General features: G+C 37.2%; 1 protein-coding gene and 1 long non-coding RNA gene across 2 annotated transcripts; both read right to left on the bottom strand.

Annotated features, from left to right (window-relative positions):
- Nucleotides 1-7,151: 7,151 nt before the first annotated feature.
- On the bottom strand, nt 7,152-11,838 carry LOC131013560 (protein SRG1-like). The gene is given in 5 exon segments (XM_057941684.1): nt 7,152-7,517; nt 7,520-7,564; nt 10,293-10,617; nt 11,216-11,466; nt 11,541-11,838. Coding segments are annotated over 5 exon segments (1,074 nt in total). The 5' UTR covers nt 11,802-11,838; the 3' UTR covers nt 7,152-7,325.
- Nucleotides 11,839-17,590: 5,752 nt separating this feature from the next.
- LOC131013561 (uncharacterized) lies at nt 17,591-18,293 on the bottom strand. Its single transcript, XR_009097729.1, has 2 exons — nt 17,975-18,293; nt 17,591-17,866 (listed from the first exon to the last, which is right to left on the bottom strand). It is a non-coding gene; the product is annotated as an uncharacterized LOC131013561 (long non-coding RNA).
- Nucleotides 18,294-19,027: the final 734 nt, after the last annotated feature.

Raw genomic sequence — 19,027 nt, forward strand, 5'->3', positions numbered from 1 at the left:
AACAAACTCAACAAGGTTCGTTCTACTTTTTCCAACCTCTAATTCCTACATGAACTGAACTAGAATCTCGGTACATGAACATAGACAAAGGACTTGGCATAATATACTTACCTTCCTAAACACTCAGCACCAAACACAAAAGAAAGGAGAATCTGTACAAACCAAGAACTCGACATTTCATAGCCTCCAAAAATTCTAAACTCCAGCACCAAGACTCAATTTTTATCTCAAGAACAGACATTTCCTTTCAATCTGCAAAGTTTCGTTTCAATTCTTTTCTTTTGTTGGGCCGAATCGTGAGGGACGGTGAGGGAGAGAGACTTCTCTTTGGCTGCATGTGTGTGTTGCTGTGGCTGGCGTAGGTGGCGCGGCAGGCGGTTGGCCGGAGCGGAGCAGAGCAAGACGCCGGAGGGGACGAGCAAAGGCAGCGGCCCCTCCTTGGCCGCTGCTGCCGAAAACGTGAGGAAGAGGGAAGGAGGCGAATGGTGGTTGAGCAAGACGATGCCGGACAAGGCGGCGCGGCCGAAGGCCAGGCGCCGCCCGGAGTGGAGCAGCAGCAGCAGCGGCGGCCCTCCTTGGCCGCCCGTTGCCGAGAACGTGAGGGAAAGGGGGTGGCGCGAGACGGAGAGGCAGCGAAGGAAAACGGCTGACGGCGAACCTCACCGGAAAGAGGGCGGCGGCGTCCAGAGTATTGAAGTGTCCCACATTGGATTGGAGATAGTGGCATGAGCCACTTTATATGGTGAGGCAACCCTCTCCCTTATAAGGCCTTTTAAGGGAGGAATGGGCCCAATATCCATTTCTAACATGGTATCAGAGCCAACCCAATCCAATGATGCCCCCCCCAATATCGTTGTCAACAGATGGCGTTTGGGATAAGTCCACGCTGCGCGTGCGGGGGGTGTATTGAAGTGTCCCACATTGGATTGGAGATAGTGGCATGAGCCACTTTATATGGTGAGGCAACCCTCTCCCTTACAAGGCCTTTTAAGGGAGAAATGGGCCCAATATCCATTTCTAACATGGTATCAGAGCCAACCCAATCCAATGATTCCCCCCTCCAATATCGTTGTCAACAGATGGCGTTTGGGATAGTCCACGCTGCGCGTGCGGGGGGTGTATTGAAGTGTCCCACATTGGATTGGAGATAGTGGCATGAGTCACTTTATATGGTGAGGCAACCCTCTCCCTTAGAAGGCCTTTTAAGGGAGAAATGGGCCCAATATCCATTTCTAACATGGTATCAGAGCCAACCCAATCCAATGATGGCCCCCCCAATATCGTTGTCAACAGATGGCGTTTGGGATAGTCCACGCTGCGCGTGCGGGGGGTGTATTGAAGTGTCCCACATTGGATTGGAGATAGTGGCATGAGCCACTTTATATGGTGAGGCAACCCTCTCCCTTATAAGGCCTTTTAAGGGAGGAATGGGCCCAATATCCATTTCTAACACGTATCAGAGCCAACGCGTGCGGGGGGTGTATTGAAGTGTCCCACATTGGATTGGAAATAGTGGCATGAGCCACTTTATATGGTGAGGCAACCCTCTCCCTTATAAGGCCTTTTAAGGGAGGAATGAGCCCAATATCTATGTCTAAAACAGAGGAAGCTGGAGAGAGAGAGAGAGAGAGAGAGAGAGAGAGAGAGAGACTTGTATTTTTTTTAATAATTATTTTAGGGTTTTATTTTGATATATTTAAAATATAGTTAGTTTAAATTAGCTGTTGGGCCTCACTTTGCTGACGGGCCAGTATAATTTAAATGCATTGGGCCTATTTATTACTTCTATACTGGGCTCAGTTTATTTATTTTGCTTGGGCTCTATTAATTTCTCCTATTGGACCTACTTCTACTAGTATTTAATTAATTTTATTATCCTAAAGGTATCAAATTATTAATTATTTTATAAGTTTTAAAAGCTTATTATTTAATTAATTTCATATATATATATATATATATATATATATATATATACTTATTCTCATTATTTCCACTAAACCATTAATTATATTTATATACCTTTAAACTTCTTTAATTATTTTTCATTAAGTTATAAATTATTTGATTCTTAATTATTCTCCATGCTTACTTGGAATCTATCCATAAGCAATTCTTCAGTAATTATCCGAGCAAAGTGTATCAATAGTTAGAAATCCCCTATTCTTTAGAAATTAGAATGGAACCTCGGAAACCTACTTAAGGAATAAATTTCTTGTAGGTCCGAATAACCAAGAGCGGTGAGACTTCAAACGTGTTGAGCATTGAATCTCCACTATTGAGGTGGGCTTTATTTTACATACAATATATCTTGAGTTATATAAGCTCTGATATTTCATGAAAATACTTGTTTATCCAATATAAATGTTTTTATGTGCATTCTGTATTGTTTAATGCTCGCATAAGCATCGATCGATATTCTCATTTTTTCTAACACGTTAAATGATGATTGTATACACAAGGTTAGTGGCTCAATGGGTTGATCGTCATTGGGTGCTAACAAACTTAAGCAGGCTTTAATTATAAGAGTGCTCTTGGATACGTTCCAAAGCACGAATGATGATGTGTTCCATCTGGGTTCTCAGGTTCACTTAAGCGGCGATAAGCGATCCGACGGTGGTTAAAAGCCCAAGATCATAAGCAGCGAGTAACAATCGAATGTCATATGGGTGCCCTCAACGAGAAAAGATTTTATCATGCTTGGAAGCGGATTTCTGTTTTAAAACCTTCCAAGTCATGATTGTGATATTGGATAAACTACCTTTATCATTTCGTAAAATGGCTTTATAAAACTCATGTCCACTGAGTGCATTAGTACTCAGCCCAAATTATTTTCAAATGTTTTCAGGGTAGGCAGATGGCATGCACGGTGTTAAGCTGGGGAGTGCTCCTTGATCCAACTGCTAATCGACTCTTTAGTTGCTCTAGCTTATATTCTTGAATAATGACTAGTCTAATCATATTGAGCTCAGAATCACTATCTTCATTCCGCTCCATTGTTTGATGTTATGTATTGGAGATTGCGAAACTAAACATTTTCGAACCCTTGGGAATTTTCCGTATTATAAACTCATTTTATGTCATCGATCTCTTTCATCATAATAAGTCCTTTTATTTATTACATTTTTATTTTTCCCAAGTACGGGTTGTCACACGAATCAACCGTAGATCTTGATGATTTAAGGTATGAAAATGATTCTTATTTATATCTTAAGAAGTGTACTTATTTTAGCCCTCCCTTATATATATATATATATATATATATATATATATATATATATATAGAGAGAGAGAGAGAGAGAGAGAGAGATGGGGGGGGGAGAGAGAGAGATAAGTGATTCAAATGAGTCCAGGTATTAACCATATAAAATTAGAGCAATTTTTCAGCCTTTAGATTGTGAAGATCTACAATGAATTCATGGTGCAAGGTTCGTGTATGTCACTTTGGTTGGGCACGAGATTTTAAAAAATGATTGGTGATTTTTTTTGTAGTGGAGAATGGGTCCCACCATTGTATAAAATAAGTGGTTGAAATTGAATAAGAAGTGGTTTCTTTTGTAAATAATGAGTATTTGTAAGGATAAATGATAAAGAAAATATGTGGGACCATGTCCTAAAAAAGAAAGTGACATACTCTTTGTGGATGCCCAAAATGGCAATTGTGACATACTCTTGGCGGACAGAGGGAGTAGTTTGTATAATGATCGCTCCTATGCATATGAATCAAAGTCCTAAAATATTATTCCATCAGTGCCCCACATTTATGCATATTTTTCCTTTTTGGTACGTCACTCAAATTTATGCGCACACCTCGTTTTTGGACACTGCAACACACATAATTTTTAAAATTTTATCATTTTAACTTACACTATTTACAAAAAATCTACATAACAATACCCTTAATATGGGACCCTTTCTCCACTATCAATACTGTAAGCAACTTTTCATTAAAACACATGCTGGATGCACCTATGCATATTTATGAGGGATGGAAGGAGTACATAACAAACATATTAAAATTACGAATTTGATTTTTATAGACAAATAAATTGCAATGAAGGTCAAATTAATGTTAATTTAAACCAATTTAAATTTTAAAAATTATAATTTTATTAAATATATGGTTAATTACGCCAAAACTCATGAACTTTAGGTTGGTTTCCAAACTTCCCACGAACTTTAATTTTTGTCATCAATTCCATCAATTTAAAGCATTGTCCAATTTTTCAGCAATTTTCATAAATCCTCAAATTACAAGCTGACATGGAATTTTTTTAAGTTACCTGATAAATGACATGGACATGCCGGACGACAAGCAAAACGACGTCGTTATATATTAATAAATACGATGTCTTTTTATTTGATTTCTTATTTAATTGTCGAAATTAGGTTTCAACATTTCTAAATTTGTTCTTCCCTCTTACGCAATTAGGGCCTCGACCATGGTCATACCATCTTCGTCCTTCGGCGCTTCAACCATGACTACACCCGCTCTATGGAGTTTTTGTAATTGCGGAAGTCGAGTAGAGTTGAAGACTTCACGGACAGCAAAACCCTGGCCGAAGGTTCTTGCGATGCCCCAAAGAATAGGTACAAGTCGTGAGTATAGTGTAGAGATTGAGTGGAGATTGTAATGTTTGTCTTTAAATCTAGACTTTTTTTTACAGTTTCAATGTTCCTTTGAATGGATTGATCCTGAGATTCCTCCAAATCATGGAGATTGTGTAACTAGGATGAAGAATGTGAACTTCAGAGATAAAGATGAAGCTGCTGCAAAACTGAATTTTTGGATTGGTGAATACTATCGACTCCAAAAGTATGTTGAGGATGACTTCAAGAAAATTTGGATGTTGGAGGCTGAGGTAAAACGGATGCAGGAGAAGGACAACAAGAAGATGATCTTGATGGGTGCTTGCTTAGGAGTTGTAGGTTATCTTATTTTGCAGTCATGTTCTAGCTTAGATTTGGTAGGTTTTCATCATTGAATGATGTGAATTCCCCCTTTCTAAGCTTGAAGGTGCGTATGTACTAAAGTTTTTGGTTAAGATTTGAATGATATGGTTTCTCCCTTTTGTAATGTATTTCAAGTGCAATGGAAATGAAAATCTGGAAATCTTGATTAACTATGCATTAACTAGTTCAAAGCAAACGAAAATTTGAATATATTCAAAACAAGTGCAAATGAAAATATGGAAATCTTCCATGAATTATGCATTAAATATGCCCAACACAAGTTCAACAAAACATGTGTATTGGATTCACAGATTCATCCTCAAATAGGATCTACTCAAATAGGATCTAATAGACTTCTCATAATAATATACAAGTATATATGATCCAAAAAACAAAAAACAAAAAACAAAAAACAAAAAACAAAAACAAAAACAAAAAAAACACAAAAAGTTCTAACTGCATCCACTTTCATTTGTTGGCTTGGGATTTTTGGGTTGGCACTTGAGTTGAGAGTTCTTCCCCTCTAGGAACTTGTTGAACCGTACTAGCTCCCAGTTGCAATGTAGGAGTTCCCTAACTCTTCTCCCATAAAGTGCCCTATCTCATTTCTTTCCTACAAACATTTAATCAAACTAGTAGATATTACATTTAGAGAATAGAATGGAAATCCATTAATCAAATCAAAATGTCATTGCATGTACCTGTTGCCTCACCCTTGCAATAGCCATGCTCCTATCACTTGCAAAAGTCCCTATATCATCGGTTCTTAGATGTTTTCTTAGTCTTTCGAGCTTCCTCTTCTCCACTTCTGGTTTCTCCACAGCTTCAGTTTTACAACCCGTTGTATTGTGGCCTACTTGCAAACATTTTTAGCATGTCATCATGGTACCTGCCCTCCTCAACCTTGAAGGATGTTTGAGATTTTTTCATCCTTGTCCTTTCTCTTTTTCTTCTTTGGTATGCCAGACATCACTCTCACTTGTGGGGGTTCAACTGGATAACTATAATCTTTCACAATTTATTGACTCCAATGGATAGGAGTATGCCTACAAGTAGATCTCTATACTTAATTAGGAACTAGTGCATAGGGTTGTAAATGAACAGAGCCACTCGCAAGCTATTCGAGATTCGACTCGAAAAAAACTCGTTCAGAACTCGATTCGATAGTAAACGAGCTGAGCTCGAGCCTGATTTCGAGCTCAAGATTTTTATCGAGCCGAGCTTGAGTATGATAGTACTCGGCTCGTTGAGCTCGTGAACATGTTCGAATTCGATTGTTCAAGAACATGTTTGCGAGCCTATTCACGAACCTTCAGTCGAGCCTTCAATCGACTTAGTGTACGAGCCTTAAACGAGTAGAACTCGAGCTCGAGTAACATATTAATTAAGAAGCTTTTCCTAAATTTATAACGAATTCAAGCTCGAACATCATATAGAGTAACATCTAACAAGCCGAGCTCGAGCTCAAGCTGTAATTCGATATTATCGAGTCAATCTGATCGAGTGTCGGATTATTCGTTTACGGACTATTCAGATTATAATTTTATTGGAATGAAATTTTTTAATCCTAATATTCTTAGACTAATAGAAGCAATCTACAAATTTAGGGCTGAATTGACATCCTCACTCGTGAAAATAACATGGGAGACAACATCACAAATGTATTCATTGGTGCATAGGTCCTATATATGTTAAAATGCAAACAAATCAACATAACTTTAAAATTGACATGTACTATTGGACCAAGCTTAAAACTATACCGACCTAAAATATTATAGGACATGTTTTTCTTCTTTTTTTTTTTCTTTTTTGAAACCGTAATAGGACATGTTTTAACTAGTGAGATGAAATAAATATTTTGGGCTCAATTCATCAATTTCCATGCCAACCATCACCAAATTCACAATACTGGAGGAAACTACCAAAATTACATAATTTTTTGGTTGATTTTCTAATGGGGAGATAATTCCCTACCCTAAAAATAGGAGGGGTAGTTACGGTAAATTATATGAGCTATGAGTCATTTTTAATTTGCACGTGAATTGTGAAGCGTGAAATAAGTAGCACAAACTTTACATTTTTAACAATCTTTTGACATTTCCTTAAAAAAAAAGTCTGTAGACATTTTCATTTTTAATCAAGTTAATGTTGATGTGGTTCCATTTATATAGTGTCACGCTTACAGCACATACACCATGAGATGAAGAATGTGTAAAGTATTCATTTAAAATTCATTTAGTATAAATTACATAGCCCTAATATTTATTATGAAATTTGCATATAAATAAATGCAAATCACACAATTATTAAATACACATATATAATATAATGAAACTAACTATATTTATTTAATTGTAAGTAATTAATTAATGATGTTATATTCTCATGGTGTCTAGAAATTTGCCCTTGAGCCGCCTAGAGAAGAAGCCATTGACATACTCCTCCATTGACATAGTCTTAAATATTGGCGTCTGGTGAGTCAGGAGAGCTGGAGATGGGCCCACATTTGCTTGAAAATTAGGGTTGCAAAACATTGCTATTGAAATTCTCTCTTTCTCTGAATTCACGCGGTTGCCCTGTGCTCAATGCTCTTATACAATCCATTGCTCAACACCTGCAAAACATACCAAATTACTATCTTCCTCCTTCAATAAGTATCCTCAAATTGTATACCAACAAAATGGTAAAATTTACTATTTTAACACCTAATTGCGGATAATATATATGAAGAGTTGGCTAAGTTGTAGTAGTATTGGAACAAGGGTAACTCTGGTAGTTTGACATCATTTTTGTATAGAATTTTGAAATAACACTTATTTAAGAACCATCTTTTTTTCAAAATTAAACGCTTAAATGTTTGATGTGTTCACCAATGATGTGACATTGTCATTTTATGTCATAAAATGTTCCAATGGAACATTCAAAGAATGCAGCAAGCTTCAATTTGTAAATAATCAAGTCTAAGGTTCAAACTCACTTCTGCCCCTCATCCAAGTAAAAAAAAAAGTAAGAATAGTATTCATGAGTGTATTAACTATAAAATGAAACCTAGTCAATAAATCAAAACTGAAATAAAATAGTATGGTAAGGCTAACGAACCAAGTAAAAAAAGCAAAGCATAGAATAATATTCACGACTCGTTAATTAGTATAAAATGAACCCCTAATCAATAAATCAAACTGAAATATAATAGTATGGTAAGGGTAACGAACCAAGTAGATCAGATTGAAATGAAATAAAAGAGAAGTGTGTTCTAATGCTCAATTAATGTATCTCATCGAATCTAGTCAATCAATTAAAAGATAAAAGCCAAATAAAATTGTTATACTTAATTAATTATTGTGTATGAATGAGTCAAGTCATGAATAATTTATGAATGAAGTAAAATAGTATTGTTCTACTTCTTAGTTAATGTATATTATCGAACCAAAAATATTAAACTAAGTGGACATAAAATCAATTTTTTTACATATCCTTACTTGATAGTATATTTTATTGATTGGTTCATTTTCATACTTCAATGGAAATGAATGACCATACACAACTGTTTTTTGGGACAAGACTATACCCTACTTTGATTTGATTTGAAGCATATGCCACATTCATGCCATTCTTGACCCTAATATATATATATATATATATATATATATATATATATATATATATATATATATAGGGAGAGGTTCAGGAAAGAACCATAAATAAAAGAAGACCGGAGAACCATTTTCAGCCATTCGATCATCAAGATCTACGGTGGATGCATCATCTTGTTGGATGAATGCAGATCCTGGGTTCGAATCCTGAAGGGAGCATTTTTTTTTATTTTTTTGAGTGCATTAATTTTAACAGCGGATGCATTAATTTTTACAGTGAATGCATTAGATTTGATGGTTCTCCCGTTCTCACAAATAATGTAGTTCTCTCTAGAACCACACCCTATATATATATATATATATATATATATATATATAGGGGTGGGCTACCGTGAGAGCACATCTTAAAATAAGAAATAAGAGCAATTTTTAATGTATGAATTTTATGTAGAACGCGTATGAATTCGCTGTATAAAAGTATGAATTGTGAAAAATAAATTTTTGCTACCTTTGGGATTCGAACTCAGGACCATAAATCCATCCAACAGGATTACGAATCAACTGTAGATCTTGATGATCCAAGGGCTGAAAATGATTGTTATTTTATATCTTAAGAAATGCTCTTATTTTAGCCCTTCCCTATATATATATATATATATATATATATATATATATATAGGGTGTGGTTCTAGAGAGAACTATATTATTTGTGAGAACGTGAGAACCATCAAATCTAATGCATTCACTGTAAAAATTGATGCATTCGCTGTTAAAATTAATGCACTCCAAAAAAAATAAAAATTGCTTCCTTCAGGATTCGAACCCAGGATCTGCATTCATCCAACAAGATGATACATCCACCGTAAATCTTGATAATCGAATGGCTGAAAATGGTTCTCCGTTCTTTTTTTATTTATAGTTCTTTCTTGAACCTCTCCATATATATATATATATATATATATATATATATATATATATATATATACTGGTATTTATTCTTGATTTTGAACTACCAAATTGAATCGCATTACTGATCGATTAACATCAAATGGAGATAATGTTTAAATTTTGGTCAAAACTCAATTATTATGTGGTCCATATACCATTATTTATTAATATTAATAACATATTGGGATCACCTATATATGCATGACAAGGGGGCTTCCAAATAATAATGGTAAAAAGATTATGGCGATTATCTTCTATTTTTTTCCATGCTATATATACTAGTATTATATATAGGCAAGTTCTATTATTAGTTTCTTTTTTTTTTTTGCTATATTACGAAATATTAAATCAATTTTTCATGTTAAAATCTTGACATTGTATATCTATGACGTGTTTGCAATTACTTACATAATTTCTTCTAGTAGATTTTACTAGTACAAATCCTATGTAATATTCATTTTCATCAGTCAAACCATCTCGATTGAGTAATCAACTTTAATCTTGGTCTTAATTTGAGGTTTTATTCTTCTTCTTCTTAATTAGGGATGATAAATATTTTTTGATGAAATAATCAAACCTATAATATATACCTGTCAGATACACGACCGGCCAACCCATCTATTGATCTATATATTGACCATCTTCTTCTTTAATTAAAAAATAAATAAATAAACTAGTTTCGCCCTTTGTCAAAGCAAATAAAAATGGGGAATGTAGCTCTTTTCATATATTTATTTTATATGTCAAGTTATAATATAATGAAACATCGTTGTCACAAAAAAAAGGCAATGACCGACAAACCTCAACAATGTCTCCCAAATTGACAGCCAAGGCTTCCGGCAAGAACTTGACAGGCATCCAAACGCCGTCTTTCTTGATTTGGAGACCTTCGACGCCGTTGACTTGGAGGAGGATGGTGAGGCCGCTGCCGTCGGAGTGCGGCGTCAGCCCGATCACCTTATCGGGCTCCGGGCACGGCGGGTAGTAGTTCATCCTCACCGATTGCATTCCGTCCTCGAACATTTCTTCAATGTCTTTTATATCAATCTTCAGAGCTTCCGCGACCAATCCCAGAAGGGCCTTCGCCAGTTTTTGCAGTTCCGATATGAAGCCCTCTAAGCTCTCCCTGCGCCACCACCGTGTTTACCAAAAACCGTCGCTATCATATAATCATTTTATAATTTATAAATTTCTTTCATTTTGTGTAGGTCAAAATTTTTAAAAAAGAATTCCTTTTTGACCAACAAAATGGAAAAAGTATAATTTTCCAACATAGCTAGTCCGTTCTATCTTCCCCTCTAATCTACACACAATAAATTGGAGTAACTAATACTCCATTGGTTCCCTAAATAACTTTCTATAGGAGGGAGGAGTATTGAATAATATATTGAATAATATATTGAAAGTGGTAAAAATGTATTATTATTATTATTGGGATGGCGACAATATGAAAAGATAAGAATAAATGATGTATTATTAATAATGGAGTAGTGTCCCAAAATAGATGAAAAGTTATTTCAAAGGTAGGAAGTTAATTGGGTAACGGGAGAGTTGTTCTTTTTGCAAGACGGCAACATATATAAGACTTAATTTTTGTGTGGATTGCAAAAAAGGCTTAATTTTTGTAATAATAGATTTTTGAGTGGCCTTATGAATTAAAATTATTGAGTGAGTAGGACGTAGATTTGATGATGGATTTATTGGAAAAAGGAAAATATTAGTACCTGAGAGAGTCGGGTAGCTCGGGGAAGAGATGAGGCTTCCTCCGGCGGATGGGGTTGGTGATCATGTAAAAGCGATCAGCCCAATCCACCTTCTGATCGCCGGAATTCTGTAGCAGATGCTGGCCATAACCCTCGAATTCTCCTGCCCTAATTCTATACTTGAGCCTCTCCTCCAATGGCAGTGCGTAGAATTCCTGAATCTCGCGCCTCAGCCGCTCCAGCAACGAAGCTTCCAACCCGTGATTCACCAGCTGCAAAAATATCCACCAGATTACGCTAAGATCATATGAAACAATTAAGTTGAGCTTCCAGAATGTTCTAGAACCTGGAAGATGCCCCATTCTTTGCATGCGGAGTGGAACTTCTCGAGCTCCCAAGCCTTGGCTTCGGCGCTCGAGAAGAAGCTCTTCATGTCCACGATCGGAACGGAGGATTCCGACGCCATCGCCGGTTCTTGATCGATTACGTATTTTTGCGGGATTTCATGAATTTTGGTTTTCATGAGTTCTTGGACGCTTATCTGCTCCAAATCTGCCATGTTTATGAATGATGATGCAATAGAAGAAATGTGTATGATTTTTTTCATGTGTTGTAGAGATATATATATATTTATAGATGGGAGAGACGTGATTGCATTTAGTGAACTTTTATGGCTATGCATAAGTCTATAATCTTTGGGAAAATTACAGCATACGCGTGTCGTGCATCGTACTTTTTTTCAATCAATTCTGATTCAAAAATCGTTTAATAAATTGGTCTTTATTTGGGGAGGCTTATATGTACGTAACACCCTTCACGTCAGATTTGGATCAGCTTATAATAAATGGCATATTTATCATTATCAAATACGTATGTCATGTCATATGCCACACCTCTCTCGCCATGAAATGAAACGGGTCAAGATTTGTTAGAACCGGGTACACGATCGAGATATTACAAAATAAATATTTTGAGATATTACAACTCAAAATAATTGAAAATATTACAAAGAAAATAATTTGAGAAATTACAACTCAAATAATTGTATACAACTGAAATATACTGTATAAATAAATTATACGTATAAACTAAGTCGAGTCGAGATGAATCTCTTCCCGCAAGAAGATTATCGCCCCGGTAGTGCTCTTCGGTTTGGCGTATCTTCCCCAAAGGTAAAACGACTTCGTCTCGGCGGATGTAGCACCACAATCCGGCGAGCTCCGGCGAACTGAATAAGGATCGAAAAACTGAGCTAGAGGTGGAATGCAGAATGCAGACTATTTTGTGAGTTGTGAGTTGTGAGTTTTCAGAGTGAATTCTAAAGCTCACCACACACCCATATTTATAGGTGTTAAACCGAGTGTGAACGGATCGGCAGTCAACTCCGGCGGCTGCGGTAGGTGGCCGCAATCGTTGAACGCAGAAGTTGAAACAGTCAATTCCGGCGGCTGCGGTAGGTGGCCGCAATCGTTGAACGCAGAAGTTGAAACTGATTTTCCCTCTTCAACATCCAAACTTTGACATACAATATCTCACTCACCGGAAATCGGTTTTGAGACTTCAAGTATATCACGTTGATCTACTCGAGATGTAGATTAACATCCAATTATTATTTTAATTAAATAATAAATATTTAATTAAATAATAATTTTCAGATATGGCATAAAACCATATTTCCAACAATCCCCCACATGAGTGAGAAATCAGTATGCGAAAGTATGCAGACACTTAGCTCAGTCTTCTTAAGAAACAACATTGCTTTTGGAAAGGTAGCTTGTGGCTTTGAACCTGCCATAGTCAATATTATCGAGTATACCGGCGGCCTAGTGGATTGTGTTCCTTGAACTAGTCCTCCTCGGTGTATACTTAGTCAACAATATTGACACAATATTGCTTCAATCCTTATTCGTTCTCACGTTTGTGTCCATTACAGGCCTTGGAACACCTCTTTGGATTCATAAGTGTTTCAATCGAAGCGGCCCCACTTCACACTTACATAGGTGACTCTTAACTCAAGTATCCTGCTATACTTGTCCTCTTCGAGGAGTTCTAGAGTCATTAAAAGTCAAAGACTTAACCTCACCACGTGCAGGTTTCCGAACACTCACTGTTCTACAAGGAATAGGCAATTCGAGTGTTCAACACACGGATTTTCATAACTTAGTTGTCCCATTGAACCAAGTTCTTGGGATCCTCCAGTCATCATGGTTGGGTTGCCACTATGATTATCCTTAATTTGTGGACTTCAAACCCATTCCCCCTAACAGTTTATACATTTGATCTCGATGGATACTTTTTGTCAAAGGATCAGCTATGTTATCAATTGATCTTATATAATCAATTGAGATAACTCCACTAGTGATCAAATGTCTCACGGTATTATGACGTCGACGAATATGTCTCGACTTACCGTTATACAAATGGTTTTGTGCTCGTCCGATAGCAGCTTGACTATCACAATGAATTATCACGGACGACACAGGTTTTGACCAACATGGAATATCCTCGAGGAAATTTCTAAGCCACTCGGCTTCTTCACCAGCTTTATCCAAAGCTATGAATTCTGATTCCATGGTCGATCTAGCAATACATGTTTGCTTCTTGGATTTCCAAGACACAGCACCACCCCCCACAGTGAATACATAACCGCTCGTTGAAAACGAGTCTTTGGCATCAGATATCCAATTTGCATCACAGTACCCTTCAAGTACAGAGGGTTCCCTAGTATAATGAATCGCATAGTTTTGAGTATATTTCAAATATCTCAAAACCCTTTCAAGAGCTTTCCAATGTTCATTACTAGGGTTAGCTGTAAAGCTGCCCAACTTGTTGACCGAGCATGCTATATCGGGACGAGTGCAATTTGTTAGATACAACAAGCTCCCAATAATCTTCGCATATTCTATCGCGTCAACAGGTTCTCCCTTGTGTACACTCAAATGCACATTAGGTTCCCATGGTGTCTTAGCTATTGGCTTGTCAAAAGCGTTGAATTTCTTTAACACTTTCTCAACGTAGTGAGATTGTGTTATAGCAATACCATCAGGTCTTCTTAGAATTTTAATTCCAAGGATAACATCAGCTAAGCCCATATCTTTCATACTAAAATTTTTACTTAGCATGCCTTTGGTTTCTTGAATCACTCGGGAATTACTTCCCATGATGAGCATGTCATCTACATAAAGACAAACAACAACATATCCGTTATTAGAATTCTTAATGTAGATACATTTATCGCACTCATTGATTCTGAATCCATTTGACAACATTACACTGTCAAATTTTAAATGCCATTGAAGCGGTGCTTGCTTCAACCCATATAAAGACCTTTGAAGTTTGCATACTTTGTGCTCTTGCCCAGGTACTACAAACCCTTCAGGTTGCTTCATATATATTTCATCTTCCAACTCGCCATACAAGAACGCAGTTTTCACATCCATTTGGTGAATCTCGAGATTGTGCAAGGCAGCAATAGCGAGAAGCATCCGAATAGATGTTAGTCTGGTCACAGGTGAATAGGTATCGAAGAAATCGTACCCTTCTTTCTGCCTGAAACCTTGAACGACAAGTCGGGCTTTGTACTTATCTATAGTACCATCAGATTTGTACTTCTTCTTTAGGATCCATTTGCATCCTAAAGCTTTACTTCCAGGTGGTAGATCCACTAACACCCAAGTATGATTCTGCATAATGGAATCAATCTCAATATCGATGGCTTCTTTCCAGAGAGCTGCATCTGAGCCAGACATAGCTTCTTTAATCGTCACCGGTTCGCCATCTAGCATCAAGACAACATAATCCGGTCCATAGACATTAGCTTTTCTAATTCGTTCCCCACGTCTCGGTTCTACATCCATAGGTTTAGACCTTGGTCTTTTCCTATTAGGTGGTACATGATTAGAACCCGTGGCATCATCTACTTGAGTAGAATTACTAGCTACTTCCATAGGTTTAGAACCTGTAGCATTACCATCAACTCCATCATTAGAGTTCGATGTACCTTTATCCTTGTTAGGATAGATATTTTCAAAGAATATAGCATTCCTTGATTCTATCGTTGTCCCAACATGTATATCAGGTATCTCCGATCTGTGCACTATAAAACGATAGGCACTGCTATTAAGTGCATGACCAATGAAGATACAATCCACCGTTTTAGGTCCTATTGTAACTTGCTTTGGTAAAGGCACTTCTACCTTGGCTAAACACCCCCACACTTTGAGGTATTTATACGAAGGTTTCCTTCCTTTCCATAGCTCATAGGGAGTTACATCTTTCCCTTTGAGTGGAATCTTGTTCAAGATATAGTTGGCCGTTAAGACAGCTTCCCCCCACATGTTCTGGGGTAATCCTGAACTAATCAACAAGGCATTCATCATCTCCTTAAGAGTTCGATTCTTGCGTTCAGCAACGCCGTTAGATTGTGGTGAATAAGGAGCCGTCGTTTGATGGATTATACCACTTTCGTTGCATAATTCAGCAAACGGAGCTACATATTCTCCACCTCTATCACTTCGAACCATCTTAATTCGACATCCAAGTTGATTCTCGGCTTCATTTTTGAAGTTTATAAAAGCTTCAATAGCCTCATCTTTACTTTTCAATAAGTAAAGGTAACAATACTTTGTGCAATCGTCTATAAAGGTGATAAAGTACTTCTTGCCACCTCTAGTTTGCACGAACTTTAAATCACAAACATCGGTGTGAATAAGTTCCAAAGGTTGAGTGTTCCTTTTTACCGATTTAAACGGTAACTTAGCCATTTTGGCTTCAACACAAACTTCACATTTTTCTTGTGAGTTGTATTCATCAACTTTTAGTAAATTCATTTTTACTAATCTCTTTATAGCATTTAGATTAACATGTCCAAGTCTACAATGCCATAAATCAGAACACTCAATCAAGTAAGCAGAAGAAGTTGATGCATCTTTATTGATTTTAGCCTTGGCAGGCTTACAAGCTCTTACACCAAGTTTGAAAAGTCCTTCGGAGGCATAGCCTTTCCCTAGGAACTTTCCCCACTTGCGTATTACAACATAGTCAGATTTGAAAAATAATTCAAAATCCTTATTCGTAAGCCTAAAGCCCGAAATTAAATTCTTTCGGACAGTTGGAACGTGTAATACGTCTTTTAATGTGATCTCCACGCCCGACGTGAGTTGAAGAATCACATCTCCCATGCCAAGGACTTGGGATGTCCGTTCGCTAGCCTCCATTATCGTTTTGTTTTCCACTTCTTTGTAGTTGTGGAACAACTCACGATTTATGCATATATGGACGGTAGCGCCGGTGTCCACGAACCAAGCGTTCGGGTTGTCCACATGATTCACCTCGGAGATCATGGCAGCAAAGTCATCGTGGTTCCAATCGTCGAAGTCCTTCTCGACGTTGTTCACGTTGCCATTTGCTTTCTTCCGCTTTGGCTTGCGGCAATCCTTAGCCATGTGACCTTTTTTGTCACAATTATAACATACACCATCAAACTTTGATGGTTGATGTCCGCCTTGCTTCCCTTTACCTTTATTGTTAGGGTTAGGGCGACCACGTTTGTTGGAGGGACCGCATTTCTCGGTGAGATTGGCCTTTGCCTCCATTGGAGCTTTTCCCTTTTGATCACGACTTCTCTCGTGATCCTCCATTTGAAGCTTGGATAACAATATCGGCACGGACATCTCCGAGCGCTCATGCTTCAAAAGGTTTTGAAATTTCCTCCAACTAGGAGGTAATTTCTCTATGATGATTGCAACGAGCAATGCATCCGCCAAGGGCATCCCTTCGGCTTGAACCTCATGTGAAAGATTTTGGAACTCTTCCACTTGGTCCATCAATGGTCGGGAGTCGACCATTTTATATTCCAACCATTTGGCAACAATATACTTGGTAGTATTTGCCTTGTCCACTTGATACTTTAGATCAAGGGCCTCCCACAATTGTTTCGCGATTTCATGAACCTTGAAAACACGGTAGAGCCGTTCGTCCAGAGACATGAGAACGGTGTTACGGCACAAGTAGTCGCCGCGACACCAGTTCAAATATTCGGCACGAATTTCTTGGCTTGTCTCCCCTTCCCCTTCACTCGGGGTTGGAGGTTTATCCTCCATTAAGAATCCGGCAAACCCCACGGTTGTGAGGTAGAATAACATCTTCTCTTGCCAATATTTGAAGTTCTTGCCTGAGAACGTTGATGGTTTCTCGGCAAGACCAATAGTTCTAGATGTTGACGATGAAGCCCCCGTTGATGCAAACGAGGAAAATATTGACGACGTGGTTGAACCGATGGTTGCAGAGGTGGTGGAGCCATCCATATTGACGTCGGTGTGAGCCATTTCTCGAACGTGTATCAACGGCAGAGAAATAATCTTCTTGCGATTGTTAGAACCGGGTACACGATCGAGATATTACAAAATAAATATTTTGAGATATTACAACTCAAAATAATTGAAAATATTACAAAGAAAATAATTTGAGAAATTACAACTCAAATAATTGTATACAACTGAAATATACTGTATAAATAAATTATACGTATAAACTAAGTCGAGTCGAGATGAATCTCTTCCCGCAAGAAGATTATCGCCCCGGTAGTGCTCTTCGGTTTGGCGTATCTTCCCCAAAGGTAAAACGACTTCGTCTCGGCGGATGTAGCACCACAATCCGGCGAGCTCCGGCGAACTGAATAAGGATCGAAAAACTGAGCTAGAGGTGGAATGCAGAATGCAGACTATTTTGTGAGTTGTGAGTTGTGAGTTTTCAGAGTGAATTCTAAAGCTCACCACACACCCATATTTATAGGTGTTAAACCGAGTGTGAACGGATCGGCAGTCAACTCCGGCGGCTGCGGTAGGTGGCCGCAATCGTTGAACGCAGAAGTTGAAACAGTCAATTCCGGCGGCTGCGGTAGGTGGCCGCAATCGTTGAACGCAGAAGTTGAAACTGATTTTCCCTCTTCAACATCCAAACTTTGACATACAATATCTCACTCACCGGAAATCAGTTTTGAGACTTCAAGTATATCACGTTGATCTACTCGAGATGTAGATTAACATCCAATTATTATTTTAATTAAATAATAAATATTTAATTAAATAATAATTTTCAGATATGGCATAAAACCATATTTCCAACAAGATTCAGATGCAAACTCATCATATTTAACGGCAAATTATACACAAATTACAAATATATCATTAATTACAAACTCCTCATCTTCACCTACAGAAATTACAAATGTATAGTACAAATTAATTTTGGATATATCATGACGATGAGATTGTTTTACAAAAGTTTTTAGCATCTCAATTTAATATAAGTTTAGATTCATTTCATGATAATAAAATGTAAATTTGGATCCGGATATATATAGGCTTTCTGAGACACAAATTTTATGTGGATTTCAGAAAGTTAATCCAATATAGTATATCTCTATAGCTTGACTTTGTAAAAATATATTCCATCCCCAAAACATAATCATAGAAGGGGACGATACGAGCTCTTATAAAAGTGATTGAGTGTAGTATTGTGATTAGAGAAACGATCTCAGTTAAAGAATAATATTAATAATGATAATTAATTATATTTTGAGTAGAGAAAGCTAAAGGGTTTAATAGGTGATAGATTAATTAGTTGATATATGTATCGAGAAGAATTATATTGTGTGGTAGTATTTATAAACGAAAATAGACTATTTTTTGTGAAGGGTTTAGAATGATAAGATTGGCTTGACTTTGTAATTTAACTTCGTAAAAGTAAAATGTAAAAAGGTTGTCTTGAATTTCATTCTCTTATCATGTTACGTTAGCTTGTTCCATCTTTGACGCATTTCTTTTTTCTTTT

Source organism: Salvia miltiorrhiza, chromosome 2 (assembly GCF_028751815.1).
Source record: "Salvia miltiorrhiza cultivar Shanhuang (shh) chromosome 2, IMPLAD_Smil_shh, whole genome shotgun sequence".
Lineage (NCBI taxonomy): Eukaryota > Viridiplantae > Streptophyta > Magnoliopsida > Lamiales > Lamiaceae > Salvia > Salvia miltiorrhiza.